The 17,620-nt window shown below is 40.5% G+C and overlaps 1 protein-coding gene and 1 long non-coding RNA gene across 6 annotated transcripts; both read left to right on the plus strand.

The window, feature by feature from the left end:
* The first annotated feature begins 426 nt into the window (after window positions 1-426).
* On the plus strand, window positions 427-4,956 carry rps21 (ribosomal protein S21). 2 transcript variants are annotated; one of them, XM_040151722.1, is made up of 6 exons: window positions 427-517; window positions 999-1,083; window positions 2,026-2,089; window positions 3,387-3,458; window positions 4,214-4,269; window positions 4,891-4,956. In XM_040151722.1, the coding sequence occupies exons 2-6, from the start codon at window positions 1,034-1,036 to the stop codon at window positions 4,898-4,900; spliced, it is 252 nt and encodes an 83-aa protein (XP_040007656.1). In that variant the 5' UTR covers window positions 427-517; window positions 999-1,033; the 3' UTR covers window positions 4,901-4,956. The 2 variants fall into 2 exon arrangements, with proteins under 2 accessions (XP_040007656.1, XP_040007657.1); XM_040151723.1 differs by lacking the exon at window positions 427-517 and adding an exon at window positions 597-800.
* A 1,017-nt stretch (window positions 4,957-5,973) lies between these two features.
* LOC120803433 lies at window positions 5,974-17,236 on the plus strand. 4 transcript variants are annotated; one of them, XR_005709337.1, is made up of 8 exons: window positions 5,974-6,127; window positions 6,213-6,368; window positions 6,886-6,992; window positions 8,014-8,126; window positions 10,341-10,403; window positions 11,627-11,750; window positions 14,803-14,932; window positions 15,653-17,236. It is a non-coding gene; the product is annotated as an uncharacterized LOC120803433 (long non-coding RNA). The 4 variants fall into 4 exon arrangements; XR_005709338.1 differs by lacking the exon at window positions 10,341-10,403; XR_005709339.1 differs by lacking the exons at window positions 10,341-10,403; window positions 11,627-11,750 and having other exon boundaries at window positions 14,800-14,932.
* The last annotated feature ends 384 nt before the right edge of the window (window positions 17,237-17,620 follow it).

Below are 17,620 nucleotides of genomic sequence, written 5' to 3' on the forward strand. Positions count from 1 at the left end.
ACCTTTTTAAAAAGGCTTCCTTTAACTGGTGGCACAGATTTTATTTCCAAATCTGTTACCTTTTCTTTTCTTTTTTTCTTTTTGCTGCTGCTGTATTTTACTCAGTTGTTTTTTTTAATTTTTATTTTAAATGTGTAATTTTAGTGGCTAATTTTTTTTTAATTGTAATTCTCGATTCCTGTTTTGACCATGCAGAGCACTCCTTAACTTGGTTCTGATGCGGAATTCGTCGTCGTGTCTAAACGATGAAAGGGACCTCGCGAAACTGGTTCCGCAAAGGTTGCAAGCGCATCACCGGCTTAAAATATCATCGCATAATTTTGCATGAACATTCCCCGTAATAGCACCTGCGGACTGCAAGTAAACGAAGATGTGCGGACACGGTATGTACGTACTTTTGGCCAGTTGTTGCTTTTAAATCCAAATCCAGCAGGTGGCGACACAAACATTAAGAAAGAGGTATTTTTATTTCCTGGTCAACAACTCCTCCTTTCCTGTCGGCCATTTGTCGTATACGGTGGGTCTCTGTCGAGCTCTCGTCTTAAAATGTTTTAAAAAATGGTCACGTATCCCTACGTGGCCGCTCTTTCTTTGAGATTTGTCAAAGTTAATGTGACCATGTGGTTGTAAATGGTGTGAGGGTGGTGGTTATCGCTGAGATCGTGTGTAAATAAGGGAAATTTGTCGTGTGTGTGTGTGAGAGCAGCCACATGCGCCCGTGATGTGCGCTCCATAGCCTAGCTGATGCTAGCTGGCTAACACCGTTGAGTAACGTTGAGAAAAAGTCGCACTTTCTATATGTATGTTGGTAATTTGTGCTGTTTGAAGTTGGACTTTTTAGAAATGTGCGGCTTTCAAAACCCTACATAGCTTACTTTTTAAAAAATAATGTGGGCTAGCTTGTGTGTTAGCGGGCTACGGTAGCTAGTCAGCATCAGCGACAACGCGTCTGAACCTCTGGTGTCTCTGATCCAAATGTGTTCGTTTGTCTGTCTCAGATTTGTAGGCGACCACCTGTACAACCTCGTCAAACATGCAGAACGACGCCGGTGAATTCGTGGACCTGTACGTCCCACGCAAATGGTGAGTGCCGTAACAGTCGCAGCGGGGTGGAGGATTTCTCGGGGACTAGCCCGTGGTTAGCATTTTTTATCAGTGAAAAAAAATACACTTGGCCGGTAACTGAAAAAGTTGTCTTGGGTTTGCCTTGGGGCTGATCGGGAGACTAAAATTCCGAGATCAGTGTGACGGTGTGAACGAACGGGTGTCTGAGAGCCGTAAAAAGCGTTTACTTAAATTAGATTTTAAAGCACAAAGGCCATAGAATGTATTACAGAGTCTTAAATGTTCTCTTCAGCCAGCCATGGGCAGCAATGTCTGTAGAATTTTTTCGTGAAACAAGAAATGGTTGTAAATTGCTCTTGGCTGTAGAGCTGAGATGAGTAATCAGTTACTCAGTTGACAGAAAAATAATGATTTCATCATTGTCCTTTTTTTCAAGTAGAGAAAATGCCAAATATTTCCAGCCTCCAGCTCCTCAAAAGAAATGATTTGAAGGTTTAATTGTGTTGAAAACTTGCGTTAATTAATCATTTTTCGTTAGTTCATCCATCCATCCATTTTATGTCGCTCACCCGGCTCCTGTCATTGGAGATGACTGTAAAATGCCTAAAGTTCACTAGTACCAACTTCTCAAATGTGAATATTTTCTCATTTACTGTGGTAGTAAACTCAACTTTTTGGGATTTTTGACTGTTGGGCATTTTCACTATTACCTGGCATTTTGCACAATGAATTCAGCTGGGAAATACTGAAAAATGTGATGTGGCACAACAAATATTACGTTAATTACAGTAGTGCTACTGGCTTGTATGATCATTTAAACTACATTGAATTGTATTTTATGTGGTATTAAACAGTTCTTAAAAAGCCTTGGAATGATGGTCACATTTGATTTACATGAAAAACCAAAATACTAATAATACTGTGTGTGTGTGTGTGTGTGTGTGTGTGTGTGTATTGCAGCTCTGCCAGCAACAGAATCATTGGAGCCAAGGACCATGCCTCCATCCAGATCAACATTGCTGAGGTAAAAAACAAAACAAACAAACGACAAAACCAAAGAACAAACCTTAAAGTAGATCTAATCATGTTTACCAGAAATGTATGAACTTATAAAGCTACGCCAGTGCATCTAGTCAAGCCTCTGTTGGCCTCTGTATCCCGGTAAGCCGTCTTAATGGTCAGTATTGGTTATTTTTAAGAATGCTAATAAAGTACCTAAGACTTACTATAGCCTGCTTCTGAGTATTAACTAATATTAAAACCTGTTTTTGGTTCTTTAAATAAGCCATACATTATTTGTTGTTATTTTGTGTTAATAAAAGCAGATTTTAAATAAGTAAAATCCTTCCTAAAATTAACTATGATGCACCACATCGACCTGGATACAAGCTTTAAAAAAAAATAAATAAAGCGGGCCTGCAAACTCTGTTACGTCTGCGTGTACTACTGACGTGCCATCATGCTAATTAACGTTTTAAAAGCCCTGTGTTTCTCAAAGGTTAAAACAGTGTGATCCAAAGCCAAAAATAACATTGACATCGCTCCTTTGACGTCAAACCCTGCATCATCTGTTCAGGAACATCAGAAACAATTACACGTTTTTATCCCTGTCAAAAATGCAATGTTGACTAGACTTCAAAAGTTGGTTATTGCTTAAAATGTAAAGTCTACGTAGACAGGTTTTTCTGTTTGAGTACCCCAGTCATAGTCACATTAAACACATGCCACGCTTTGTTTGTGATAGTTACCCGTTTTATTTTTTTCAATAACAGTTTGCAGTATGGCAGTCTAGTTATTTGCTGACACATACTTTTACTGCCCAGTTGTAATTTGTGTGCAGCTGTAAAACAAATGGTGGGCTCAGTGTTAGCTGTAAAATTTGCAGGCGAGTTAGGTAAAGGTGTAAACCACAACAGCACCAAGGACAATGAGGTTGAATAGAAGCACTGCCACTTGGAACATAATGTGAAGCCTGGCAGTTTTAGTCATCAAAAAGGATCCACAACCTGGAAACAGGAAATTGACTTGAGCAGTTTTGGCAGCAACAGATGACGATAAAATGTAAGGATGTGTCTTGGTTGGGGCTTTATTGGCAGGTTGTGCTGTAGTCATTGAGTTGGCTGAGACAAAATGCCCTTATTCACAACAGTTTTGCATCTAACTTTTCTAGCTGCAGAGCTGTTGTGAAACTGTTTGTAAGTCAGTGGATAAAGATTCTTTATCTTTTCTTTTAAAAGAGAAAAAACAGCTTAAATCGGCTGAATACCCACAAGTTTCCTGTGTGCTACTCCTTCTTACCCGGTGTGCTCTGTCCTCCGCAGGTTGACAAGGTGACCGGTCGTTTCAACGGTCAGTTCAAGACCTACGCCATCTGTGGCGCCATCCGCAGAATGGTAAGTCAGCGTTGTGCTCTGCCTGCTGTCACATGAGCACAGGGAGGCTGGAGGATTATTCTCACTGGGAGACTCCCAGTAAAATGTACTGGGTGAAGTCCATAATTTTGATTCTTCATCATTCATAATTCGTCTGCCCTGTCTCTAAAACTGTGAACTGGTGGATTAAATATGTCACAGCTGGTTTGTCAAACATAGCTTTAAAACTCCAACTCCTATTTTCGCTTTTTGCCAACAAGTACTTAACTAGGACAGGAGATTTATTCTGTATCCCTCTCATTGAATTTGCATAGTAAGTTCTAGCATAATTTTGAATATTTAGTCATTTCAGCTATAATAAGTACAGAATTCTTGTTGTAGATGTGTAGGGATACTGATTTTTGATGCTGATACTTGAATTCAGAAGTTAAAAAAAAAAAAAAAAAATTAACATATCTTGACATGGACCGCTTACAACTTATTTTATAATGGTGACAATGTTTCTAAGTTACCTCAGACCTAGTTTTGGTATTTCTCTACTGCAGTTGCTAGTTAATTATCGGCTGCACAGTCCGGTGACTGCAATAAGATGTCGGCCTAGCTTCAATACAGACTTCAGTCACGATACTACTTGACTAGATCCGAAAGCAGACCTTTCCTGGTCTGCGGTGGAAACGGCTTTGACCTCAGTGTGTTTTCACCCTACAGTCTCTACTGTAAACGTGCCTCTGCGTTGAGATAACTTTTCTTTTCTTTTTTTCTTCCCCCTCCGACAGGGTGAGTCCGATGACTCCATCCTGAGGTTGGCAAAGAATGACACCGTTGTTGCAAAGTAAGTATCTGTCTTCGAATTTCACAACCACAGCTGACTTACCTGGGGGTCTATTGTGTGTGTGTAATGATTTCATCATCGGTGCTGTGCATTTGAAAGTGTGTCCATATGCAGGCATTGCAGGATATACTGTGATATTTTACTGTATTTATGTACATATATATACAGTACAGGATTTATGTAGCAGGTGTTGTGTCCCTCAACACCTTCAGGAACTAGTTGAGTAGGTATAGACAATCCAGCAAGTTCACTTACTTCTGGAATTAATTTGGAAAAGTACTGGCCCTTTTTTTTGACAATTTGACTGGTCATCGTCGGAAAACAAAGAGGTGTAACTAGTAATATCGACGATGGCTCAGTTCTGTTGACGTATCCCGGTAAGCCGTGACAGTGAGCAGGCATGCACAATACCAGGACCCTGAAACCGAGATCAGCTAAATGGAAGTCAGCCATCATTCATTTTAGTATTTACACCTGTGCTTTTCCTACTGTGAACTGTTGAAATTTGACATAGCATAATTCAGTTAGGATGGTAATCAGAGTTTGGATCGCCATCTGGTTACATTTTGGATTTGGCAACTAAAACCATTTCTTCTCTCTCTCTCTCTCGCTGTTTTACAGGAACTTCTGAGTGTGACGCTGGAGTTTTGGGAACTATGTAAAATAAAGTGGTGGAAAAAACCAACAGTTGTTGCCAGTGTTGTTGTTTTTAATAACTCATGAAAGACGCAAACAAGTTATGTGTTCCTGACAGTAAGTGAGTTGGTTAACAGTCTTGTCTTTTAGTATCGAGCTTTGAGGCAGTGTTTCAGTTCAGTGGTACGTCATCGGTTTTTCAACAGCCTTCCTCCGTGAGACAGATGAATCACTGAAATAAACCGGCAGACTTTTGGTTTAAAAATACGTGAGATATCGAGCTGGCATGTCAAACTGACATAAATATAGTCAACATTTCCATTTGGCAACCGCCAAGGCATATGAACAAATGCAAAGCTTAGTGTTGTTATCTTTTAATTGTTTTGTCTGAGCCCGTTTTGGACTCAGCATCATCGGAGCAAAATAAGAGTCAGGGAATGCATGCAGATATAAATGTTCTAAAATTTCCCTTTTTGAGTGCAGGTATGGATAATGTGCTAAATAACTACAAAGCAACATGGTAAAAAAAAAAAGTGGTAGAGTGAGAAATAAGCTGTTAGTTTTATACGTGAATTGTTTCTAGGTCTAGATGGGGGAAATCAAGTTTCCCGTTGGTCTAAAAACGCTGATACATATCGGTGCTGGAGTGTTGACCGCCATGCAGTGTGGGGGCGAAACATGCTGCTCTTGGACATTTAGGTGATGAGCTGGAGAAAGGATCCAGTTGAGTCTAGAGGGAAAACTCTTTGGTGAGCTTTTACAGAGACATGCTTCTTCACTGGAAAAAAGAAAAAGAAAAAACAAATTAAAATTTGACTCAAAATTAGAATGGGAGGTGATATTTTTATTTTATTTTTTTTTAAATCAGGTCAGTTTATGCTTCATGGCCCACAACAGTTGCAGATTATTGCAGGATTTACCGTCACATTGAAACAGAAGTCCATCCTCGCTGTAGCTCATTCTAACCTGCAGAGGGCGGCATGTGACAAGAAATGAAGTTTCCTTCAAAAGCAGAAAAAAGAAAACCGGTTTACATTTCCAAGATGAAGATGAAGAGGATGAGGAAATCCGAACCTGGACAACATTTCATTGTCATCGAGCTGTTGATACTCTCATCGTTTGTGTACTATAATTTGAATGGAAAGAAGGAAAACATAAAGGGGAACTTCTGCATCTGATGTCCTCTCATGAATAACATGTCCAACTCACCCCTCTCACCTTTGTATATATTTTTGTTAATTGGCAATATTTTTCTAATTTTCTGACTTATTTTATTTATTTATTCATTTTTTTTACTGGCGTAATAGAAAGAGGTTATGGCGGCCGGTTTCCTCAAATATGTGAAACAGCGCCCCCACTGGAATACACGTCCGCTTACTGTCGGTTTGTGCGGTGAGAGAGGGTATTGCTACGCACAGGTGTGGTGCTGAGGAATCATTTCAAGTCAGCCGAGAAGACGTCAGGTGAAGCTACCATCTTTTGACTAAGATATTTAGTATCATCGAATCAAAAATATGCCGCTTTGAAAGTGTAAAGGATCTTGTAACCAACCCCAGTCTGGTTTCACTCCAATAACACCGTTGGAAACATAATTTAAACAGCTAGGAGAGTAAGCTAGTTTTGTAGTTGAGCTAATGATGTTGGCTACCGGGCATTTAAGACTAGCTTAGCTTAGCTAGTTAGCAAATGTAGGGCAATGGATTTTAGCTACAAACCAAAATAAATGAATAAAATCTTAAAAATAAAAAATAAAAATAGCCGAAGAAACCTAACTAGGAGTAAAGAAGTAAAGTTAAAGGAGACATACTGGTGATTTTCCACCCATTAGCTAGATTTTTGGATGTGGCTTGTTTCTCCAAGCAGCCATTTGCTTTCACGTTCAAGTGGTTGTTCAAAGTTCAAACTTACACTGGGTCTCTACTCCAGTGCCACGCTAAAACACAAATTTGGCAAAAAGTAATGACAGCGATCCTGTTTCAGGTGTCCACTGATTTTCACAACGTGTTGCAAGGGATGGAGGCTATGGCTGTTGGAAAAAGCAGTAGCCTAAAATCTAAAACTGTACTGCACCCTTGTGACAATAGTCTGTAAGTATACTGTATGTGTTTTGTAGCTAAGAGGCTAAAATGTCACATAGAATACTAATATTGTCTGTTAAGTCTGGACACTTAAGACACTTTACGAATTAGCCAAAAGACCAATAGAGCTCTCTACTGTAAGAGCCCTGAAGTCCACTTCAAAATAATTTATTTTTACATCACGTTGCTGCTCTGGGGGACCATTTCTTTTCGAATAAGATTAGTTTAATGCTCTTTCTGGATACTCTGGCTTTGCTTACAGTCAAATGACCTGCTTTAGATTTATATGTAAACAGGCTGTCTAATTTGTTGTGATTATGTGATCATATCGCATCTTATTTGCCCAGATTTAACTGTCTGTTATATTATAGTCATGCTTATTGTAGTTGTTGTGTCATTGCGTGCTGTGTACATACGGACACAGTGCAGCGCAATGATCTAAGACTGTGGACCCACCCACTCTTAGAAGGCGTGTTAACAGTAAAAATGTGGAGGGTGAACTTGTCAGAGATCTGTCAGGATAGAAAAAAGACAATGTAAAGAAGGTGGAAAGAAGCAAAAATATGATTTAATCTGATTCTGTGCAGGTGATTTTCTTCAAAAGGAGTATAAACTATGCAAAATAGAAAGTGGAGCATAATTTCTTTCTTTTTGCTCAGCACCACTGAGCTCATAGCTGGTATTGATGTCTGGACAGTAACAATAATACTGACGTTAGACTCTTGTTGCAAGTGGGTTTTTACTTAAAGATCTTGGAGTAGAGGTGTGTTATAATGTACCGTCTGCACCATCTGGCTTTCAAAGAATGAATGAGCAATTGAAATACAGGCCAACGTGGGAATAACAGGGCAAGGTGAAGGCATGGTGAGGTTACAGTGGTCATTTAGGCTAAACACAGTCTAGAGGTGATGGGCCAGCGGCGTGTGAGAGCGGTTTCAGGGCATCGTTAAACCTTGCACAACCTTAATGATAGCTGCCATCAACTGCTGCTTTACTGTGTTCCCATACATTCTCCCTCTTCTTTTTTCAGTGCAGGTGAGTAGCTGAGCAGATGAGAAGTGTGTCATCATCGCCTTCATCCTCTCCTCTCCTTTCCTCTTCCCTGGCTTTTTCCCAGAGGGCCTGGTTCGACTGTGCGCCGAGGTACTGTATATGAATGTTTACTTCAATCTCCTATTTAGATCCACTGAAAAACACTCAAAGAGCAAATGTTGCAAACTGTCTTGCCCTGTTGAGTTAACATATACTGTGACCTGTGAGTCTGCACAGACAGGCAATAGAAATTCTGGGCTTGTTACTCACTGAAACATAATCCAAATTGGATTAGTCTCTAATCACTAAATACTTGAATGATCATGCAGTTTTATAGAATGAAGCTCGGAAAACAACAAATGAAAGAAAGAAAGAGATGCCATTCAAAAAATGATTCAGATTATAATTGAACTTTTTAATGATATGCATGCAGTGCTGGTTGAGAGGTAACTTGCTCTGACCTCTCAGCAGTTTCTTTCTCCCCCTTTTCTCTCAGGTGAAATGACAGAGTCCAGTGAATGTGCAGTGCAGTTAAGCCTTTTCGTAACATCACTTCCCGTTCCTGGGAAAATTACTAACCGTTAGATGCCCTAAACATGTTTGCTGTGAGAAAAACTCTGAGATGCAGACCCCCCTTGTCTCTCACGTGGTAGCTAACTGTTGAGTGCCGAGCAAGAAAGAGGCTTGGATTTTTTAAAAACAAGGCTAAAAGACCACATTGAAGTTGAGCTATTTGAGAATGATATATTTAACATGACTAAATGTCAGCATCCACACAAGGCCCTGTGAGGCTCTGATGCCCATTCTGCCTTAAAACCAAACATTTGGATGGATAAAGACAGCTACTCTTAGATCCTTACCCCTAATGAGGCAGGAAATTTTAAACTTTGAGTGTTTGCATGCTAACGTGCTATGTTAGCATCAGGCTCAAAGCAAAGCTAGGCCATAAGCCATGCAACATTATCATGCAAGCAGTGCTACAGTCTAATGTTAGCATTTTGCTTGAGCATTAGCCTGTCACATTCCAACATGTGCTGTACCACAGTAATGGACCAGCAGTGGGGCTGAATGACAATGCTATCCCTAGAGCTTTGTGTGGCTACCCACCGCCTAACTTTGCAGACTAGCAGACTAAACGACTAATTGGAGCTGTGCCAGGAAAGCACATCCCATCAACAATACAGGGCTGTTTTTAATTTGCTGAGATAATGGGCAACTTGATAACAAGAGGTTTTCCATTTTATATCTCTAACATTCAAAGGTACCAGCTTTTAAAGCTTAGTTTTTGCTCAGTTTTCACTTCTGGTCTATTTAATTATCCGTTAAATACATTTAAAGAGTTCATCAAACTCTTAATCTGAATGAAATGCTAAACACGTATGGTGTTTATCCGCCTGTGGCAGGGGACGCGCGGCGAGTCACAGCTCGCCAAACAATGATCTTAACATGAGGGGATGGAAGTTCCTCTCGCTCCCCCCCGTACTCCCTCACCTGGCCCCCTGCATACCTCTGACATACACACATGCAGACAAAGAAGACTGTGTTTCAGCAATGAAACAAGGGATGGGGAGCCAGTATGGTCTTATAGCAGTATTTCAGTAGAAGAGTATTTCCTCATGTATAGATGTGATTGGTTTGAATACAGTAGTGCTATATGTCAGCAGGTTTTTGTGTTCGTCAGCAAAGCCCCTTTGTTTACTGACTGCAGCTCAACGTACTTCTCATCTAAATGGATGTCTCTGTCACTTCTTATTGCTCCACAGCAGTGATCCAGCAGATTCTTCTTTAGTACTGGCTGTCTAACAGCTCTTTCCCACTGTACAGGCAGTGCAGTAGGTAGCAACAGTAGCAACCAGGGCTGCATGTTGAAAGCAGTATATGAACTCCTTCAGTTCCACCTGCAGTTCCTTTGAAGGCCACTAGAAGCTTGGGAGAAAAAAAAAAAACTCGGACTGTATTTAAGGGACCAGGTGAACTCTCGGCTTGTGGTAATATGTATACTTGGGAAAGTAAATTACTCTGTATAGTTGAATATAGAAGCTTCTTTTGGATCCCAGATGTATGTTACTTTACAGGTTCTCTTTAGTGCCTGCTTGTCCAACAGTCTGAATGTACAGCCTGACGTCTCTCACTCACTTTTTACGTCTAACCGTGTCTCTCATTCCCTATCCTCGCCATACTTCTCTCTTCCTCTCTTTTGTGGTGTCTCACTCTTTCCCTTCCCTTCTCTATCTTTCCATCTCTCTTAGTCATCCTTTTGTCCGTCCTCAGAAGCAGCCTGGCTCGTCTCTTTGTGTCTCTTTACGTCTCTTTGTCCGCTTTCAGACGCCAGCAGACTTCAAAGAAGTAGAGAGATCCGTGAAGGGGAAAGAGGTGAAAGAGACTCTGGTGAGAGAGGGGGAGAGAGAGAGACAATGGAAGGAAAGCAGATAGGATGGAGAGAGTGAAGGGGTCAAAAGGGGGGAAGAGGCTGCAGTTTAAAGTAAAATGAACCCTCATTTGTACCCATGGTGACATTGTATGTTGTATATATTATTACTATACAGCTTCTCTATAAAGTTATATATGATTGATCACTGCAGTAAACATAATAACATTTTTTGTTGAAAATTAAACAAAAATTAGGGAAAAAATTTGATAATCAGTTAATTACTTAAATTGTCTTATTTATGCAGATATACTATACGATATTTATTTTATATCATTGTAAATTGAAAATCTTTGGCTTTCAATCAAACAAAAAAAAGCTATTTAAAGTCTTCACTTTGCTTCTAAAAACTTTGGTGGGCATTTTTTACTGTTTTCTGACTTTTTGTGGACTAAACTATGAATTGATTGAATTGTGAAAATAAATGAAAGCTTGATCTAATGTGAAAATAATCATTAGTTGCTACTCTAACAAAGATTCACAATATACATACAAATATAATACACTAGAAATCTAGATATTGCAACTTTGTCACACTATTAAAATGCCTTTTAAAGGAATAGTTCAACATTTTGGGAAATATGCTTATTCGGTTTCTTGCCTCAATTTAGATGCAGTCACTGATACCACTCTCACGTCTGTACAGTAAATATGAAGCTGCAGCCACTTAACTTAGCTTAGCACAAAAAGACTGGAAACAAGGAGAAAAACAGCTAGAGATTGCAGGAAGTGTGTCAAAGCTGGTAATGGTGTGGCACATAACCACCATTAAAAACTACATGTTTCCTGTGGACTTGTTGTTTTTTTTTGTACAGATTTAATAAAGGAGATATAGCATTAATTAGTGAGCTTTAGAAGTGCTGGTAAGCAGATTTCGTTACTTAAAGACAAAGCCAGGCTAGAGGTTTCCCCCTGTTTCCAGTCTTTATTCTAAACTAAGATACTGGGGAGCTTGCTGTAGCCTTCAATATACTGGACGGATATGAGAGTAGTAGCAATCCTCTCATCTACCACAAGCATATTTCCCAAAATGTCGAGCTATGCCCTTGAAAATGTTGTATTTTTACTATTACAGAGCGTTACATGAATTTTAAAAACTGTATCCCACACAAAAGTGTGGGATGGACAGTTGGACCGATTGACCTGCAGACATCAGTAACCTCAAGCCCTGATCCTTTTTTAGGCAGTTAAAGAAAAACTCATACAAGGACCAGAGTGGAGAGAGTGAGGAGAGAGAGAAGGAGAGGTCCCACCAGGAGTGTGTGTGGTTTGAAGTGTTTTGTTGAAGGAGACAAAGAGAAGGACATGTAGGTACCTGCCTCACACACACACTTTAGACTGTCAACCCAAAACATCCCCTCCCCAGCCCACAGCACTTCAAACATATCCGCCCTCAGCACTGTGTGTGTCATTTGTGTGTGCTTGTGTGTGTGTGCGCGTGTGTTCATCTAAAAATCCTATCTGATCCAGGACGGGAGGAGGAGCATCCGAGGAATGCTGGGTATAGACAAACAATATTTACTCAATACTGTTATCATCTGCATATATTGAAGTTATGGCTGCCAGAGAGAGAAACATGAACTGTGTGTGTGTCTGTGTGTGTTTGTGTGTTATGTGTTGTGCGGAGCATATGATGATAAGAGCATTAAGCAAAGTTTTGACTATAGGCAGATAGATGGATTTAGATAGAAGTGTCTTGATTTTCACTAAAGGGTGAGGACGTGACTGAGTGAGCCACAGGGGTTCCATCTCCACAAATGTGGACCTTTTTTGAAAAACACTGTTGACATGCCAAATTGGACTGTTCCCACCACATTCCCATTAAGCCAGTTAAATGGGAAAAACATCTTTTTCTCTCTACTTTGGCTTTGCTTCCATATTAAGCCGACGTTTGCACTCCCAAAAACAGAGCTTTTTATCGAGAACAGCCTGCAGAGAGGAAACGTGAAAAAACAGCATTGTGTTTTAGTGTGAATGTGAAAAATTGAGCTTTTCAAAAATAATGACATAAACCGGCCAGTCAGATGTCTTGATGCCTAACAGGAAAAAAACTTCCTGTTACCTCCAACTTTACCTGCGATCACTCATTTTGAATGTCAATACAGCTGCTCACACAGTGCAGGTGTTTTCATTGAGCTGTTTTATTTTGTCGGATGACTTTGTAATGAAAATATATTGATTTGATCAGACTCTCGGTGCAGCAGCGCAGGCTGTACACTTGGTTGTGAACATGAAAAGTGCCCAAAACAGTTGTGTTAGAGGGGAGGAGGTTTCCGAAGCTATTCGACCGTCTGACGAGCAGTTCTGATAGAGTATACCGGTGCTATTAGACATCTGAGACTCAGTAGTAGTAGTTTACCATGATTTATAATTTTATTTTTGAAAGGGGAGGAAGAATAATAGAATTGGCCAGTTTTGTATTGTTCTGGTGTGTCAGTGTAGACGAAAAGGTTTTCAAAAACAACCTGGAAATGGTGGGGTGGAGCTAATTTTTAGAGGTTCTGTGTGCTCCTCCGTCCCTACTGACTGAGGAAAAGTGACGAAAATGCGGATTCACGTTCTGCTTTCCAACTCATAAAGTAAAAGGTTTAAATATCAAAAGGTGGACTCAAACCAACAAATGGGACATGTTTGATGATACCAAGTTTATAGTAGATTTATATTGTTAAAAGTGCCTGAGAGTAGAACTTGCAAAATTTACACTTTGGCAGGCGCAGTGGTAATATCAAAAAGGAGAGTGGGACCAAGAGTTTACCTGGCTTCCATTATTACAGCCGCTAAAGAGGTTATGTTCTCACCCGTGTCTGTCTGTCTGTTTATTTGTCAGCAGGGTTACGCAAAAAATACTGATCCAATTTGCACCGATCCTTTGGAGGGATGAGGCACGGGCCAGGGAAGAACCCATTAAATTTTGGCGCCGATCTGCATCATTTGCTATGATTTTTGGATTTTTTTTCTCTCAAGTCTGGTGTATGTTGTTTGAAATTGGCCTCGGCGGAGGTCCGCCCTCTCTGCGTGCCCTTCTTGTTTACATCCTGCAGTGACTCTTTGATTGCTCTAGTTCAAGTGGTAATTTTTCCCCATGGATTATAACTTTAATTTTCTTATGTCCCAGGTTAATGTTTTTGCCCCTGCTTTGTGATATTTTCTTTTTTATATGTGGTAGTTTGGTTTTTAAAGTGTGAACTTGCCACACCTGCAACAGAGGGATCTTAATAAAAATATTTAGCACTTTTCAACCACCTGATTGAAATACCCGGTAATATGATGTGGTCATGCCATAAAATGCGACTTTACAAACTAACAAAGACCACCTATACACCATTTTAGACTACTGACCTGATAGGATACCAAGGGCCTCAAAGGACACATGTCTAAGTCAAATTTCTTCATCATTGCTCACTTCCATACTTCCGTTCTTCCTTCCTTTCTCTCTTTTCCTGCCTTCGTTCTTACTTTCTTTTCAGACAAATTCCCAACCTCTTCATTTGTGTGAGTGTGTGTGTGTGTGTGTGTAGGGACCAGCAGGGGGTAAGTGGGTTCAGTTGATGGAGCAGTTAGCAGTTGCCAAGACAACAAGTGGCCAATCCCTTGCTTTGCCTTTCGTCTCCTTGGTAACCAGGAAGTAGATTAGTTACAGAGTTCAGGGAGAAAGACCGAGAGAAAGAGAGGATTAGTGAGGTGAAACGACAAGCCCTCTTTGAACCCAAACTGTCTGTGATGCTGATTTAACGCGGCTGCTATTACTTTCCACTGGGCTATTTCAACATCAAACTGCAAAATGTACATCTCTAATTACGTGTCTCCTTGTTTTATCCTTCTCTGCTGCTGTATTTAAGTGTTCCTGCCTGAAGAAACTTATTTTTAGTTGGTGGTGGTGCATGTTTTTAGGAACTTTCATAAGACCAGAGCGGGACTGAAAGGATTAGTCGGTAAATCTGGTAGTCGATTGACAGAAAATGAATCGGCAACAGTTTGGTATGAACGTGTGCAGCTTACTTTCTGTTTTATATCATTGTAAACTGATTATCTTTGGGGTTTTGGACTGGGCTTTGGAAAAACAAGAAATTTGAAGATGGATTTAATCTATAATGTAAATTACCAGTAGTTGCAGCCCTAGACCAGAGTGCAGTAACAACAGAAGTGTCTTCAGTGTGACCTGTGAGCCTGCAAACAGCCTGTGGAATGTTCTAGTGTGTCAGTGAAAGAAGCTCTGCTGCATTAACACACTACCTCAAGACTCCTTTAAACTACAGGAGGTCACTGACCCCTGTGTGTGTGTGTGTGTGTGTGTGTGTGTGTGTGTGTGTGTGTGTGTGTGTGTCTCTGTGTCTCTGTGTCTGTGTGTGTCTAAAGCAGACAGCAGTCCACAAGTCAGACCTCAGCATGTGTTTGACATACGGTGGAGGAAGTTGATGTGTGAGGTTTCTGGACTCTGGACAGTGTAGACAACGCACAACATGGCAGCAGTTTCACCTGCCTGATGAAGGTATCTTAACATTCTTTCTTTGTTTTTTCTCTGCTTCCCTGCAGGTCCATCAGCGAGGCGATTTGTTTCTGATATTAAAATCCTTTGGAAACTTAAAGGCCCGAAAAATATTACTTTGACTCACCTGACCAGCTGTTTTGTGTATGTGTGTGTGTGTGGTGGAGAAACTCTTTCATCTTCTTAAGTGGTTCCTGTAGCTTAATTAGATGGCGGTGCTCCAGATCCCACGAGAAAACACACACAGCTGCTCAGGTCTTTCCTAAAAGTGTAGCCCGAATAAAAAATATAAACAAATAATCTCTCCACTTTACCAGACAATTATTCGTACACTTTAGGCTTGTTTAACATTACACACCTGTACACTCTCCAGAAAATGCGCCTAAACTTGATCATTAAAGTGATTACAAATGGAACATGAACGTTTTTCTTTATCATATGATTCCACACACAAGTATGCAAGATATGTACATTTTCATTTATCCAGTTTGTTAAAATCCTCGAGTCCTTTCAGACATCAGAAATCTTATATTCAAAATATTCCAGAAGTTTGTTGTGATTAACTTGTAATTTTTGTGTACACCAGCTTTTCCTCTCCCTGCCTCATCTAGTCTTAATTCTGTTGAAAAAAAAAATCACATTTTACAGAATTATTCAGCAAGCCTTAGAAAATATGCCTAAGCCTGTTGCATTTTGGTGTGAGTAAATTTGTGTTTGTTTCAGTCCAGATGTTGCCAAGTTAAAAGTGAACCATACATTATGACTGACCGTGGTACGTTCAAGCTACCAAAGAGGAAAAACGTGGATGCATGCCGGTAAAGGATTTGTTTGGCTGTTCATGACCACCAGACAGACACTGTGGCCCTTCTGAAGACACTGGGCCCCAGGAGGCCCCTCACCCTTTAATCCATTATGGACGTTGGACAAGTTCTCCTCTGCAGGAAGAAGCGGACACCAAACGAAACAAAGTGTGCGTCATAAGAGCTGGCTTGAAAATGTCCGTCAGTGCTACCTGAGCGATGAGTCGACTGAGTACTTAACTCTTGTTCTGCAACAGCCTTCCTCAAACACTTCGACTCTGAAAGAGACGTAAAGAGAAAGGAAGAGAGGAAACATATTCAGACGGATGACAGCAGCTCCCGGTGGATTCAAACGTAAGACTTTTGTGTAAAAGATTATTCTGGTGTCTGTTTCTCAGCGAGAAGACGGCGCCTTTTCTTCAGTGACAGGAACCATTTACAGTTTAAGCGAGTGTGTGTCGAGATGGAATACTGAGTGGACACACACTCTCTCTCTCCCCGTCCGACTCTCACACACTTACATTGAGGCCCACACTGACGGACAGCAGCAGCAGCAGCAGGAGGACAAAAGTCTGTATGGGACGGTTTGACAGCGCCTAGGGAGAGAGACGAGATTACAGAGGGACAGAAAGAGAGAGAAGGGCGGATTATAAACACAGAAGAAGAATGAAAGACTGTCTCCTGGACTTTAAGCTGACAAACACACACAGTCTCAGTCATGTACACAAAAGGAGAATCTCCTAAACAAACTGGTAATGTGTAGCTGTGGTGCTCGCAATCTCAAACTGTTACTATCCAGCAATATCTTTGGCAAAAGAGTAATGCCACATGAAGGTTTTTCCCTATAAACAAGTACACGTCAAATAAAAATTTAAAACTTTTTAAATTTGACAATGATCTTATCTCAGTGTCTATTCACTGGCTTTTTTCAGATCTTTCGACAGCATCTCACAGTCTTCATCAGCAAATGGAGTTCGCCATGTTGTCCTCAGGTGACCTCAGTGCGAAACTTGGGTCACGTGATTATGTATACAGTACAGGCACCTGTTATCACATGACCAAAGTTCTACACTTGGGTCACATGACAACTGAATCGACCACAACCAAAGCAAACTACGTCCCCTGATGAAGACTGAGACACAGTATAGTTGAAAGCTCGTGAAAATGCTCATCAGGACCTTTTTTAAATTAAAGCTTCAACGTGTTGTTTTTTGCAGTATGTGCTAAAACGACTGCTGATGTCGTTTAGCACAAAAAGCTGGTAAGTGGACCTTGAGTTATGATTATGTTGTAAAACAACTCTTCCCCATTATTGTGTCACAGGTCGTACAAGTTGGTCTGCATTGAATTTACTTTATTACCAATCTGTGTTTAGTACACAAATCAAATTACAACAGTTACACAGATCTCCAGATAAAACACAGTGAACCCACCAGCACCTTGTCAACAGTTGCCTTTTAAATAAACTGCAAATGCTGTAAAACAACGGCATGCGCTGCATATTTCAACTTCAAACCTTGATTGTATTCTGTATTTTACAGGTCTTGAGAATGGTCTGACGGTGTGGCCGAGTGTGTGTGTGTGTGTGTGTGTGTGTGTGTGTGTGTGTGTCTGTGTCTGCGTCTGCGTCTGCATGTTTGTCTTGAGCACCTGTCTCACTGTTTTTTGTGTGTGTGTTTGAGGGGCAGTCTGGATGCCCATTTCCGTGTGTGTGTGGTTTGATTTGCCATTTGTTGTTTGGTTACTTTGCAGATGTTCTGCGGGAATGTCAGATTAATGAGACAGAAAAGGAAATAAATCACATGCTATCTTACATTGTAGGAGGAGTGATAAGGAGGAAGAAAAAGGAGGGAGAAAAAAGGAAGGTGTTGGCAAGAAAGGAAGGAAAAGA

Source organism: Xiphias gladius, chromosome 18 (genome assembly GCF_016859285.1).
Source record: "Xiphias gladius isolate SHS-SW01 ecotype Sanya breed wild chromosome 18, ASM1685928v1, whole genome shotgun sequence".
NCBI lineage: Eukaryota > Metazoa > Chordata > Actinopteri > Istiophoriformes > Xiphiidae > Xiphias > Xiphias gladius.

Coding starts and splice junctions, on each gene's coding strand:
- rps21 (XM_040151722.1), top strand. CDS start 1,034: ATGCAGAACGACGCCGGTGAATTCGTGGACCTGTACGTCCCACGCAAA. Junction 2,090..3,386: donor TCCAGATCAACATTGCTGAG/GTAAAAAACAAA, acceptor TGTCCTCCGCAG/GTTGACAAGGTGACCGGTCG. Junction 3,459..4,213: donor GTGGCGCCATCCGCAGAATG/GTAAGTCAGCGT, acceptor CCCCTCCGACAG/GGTGAGTCCGATGACTCCAT.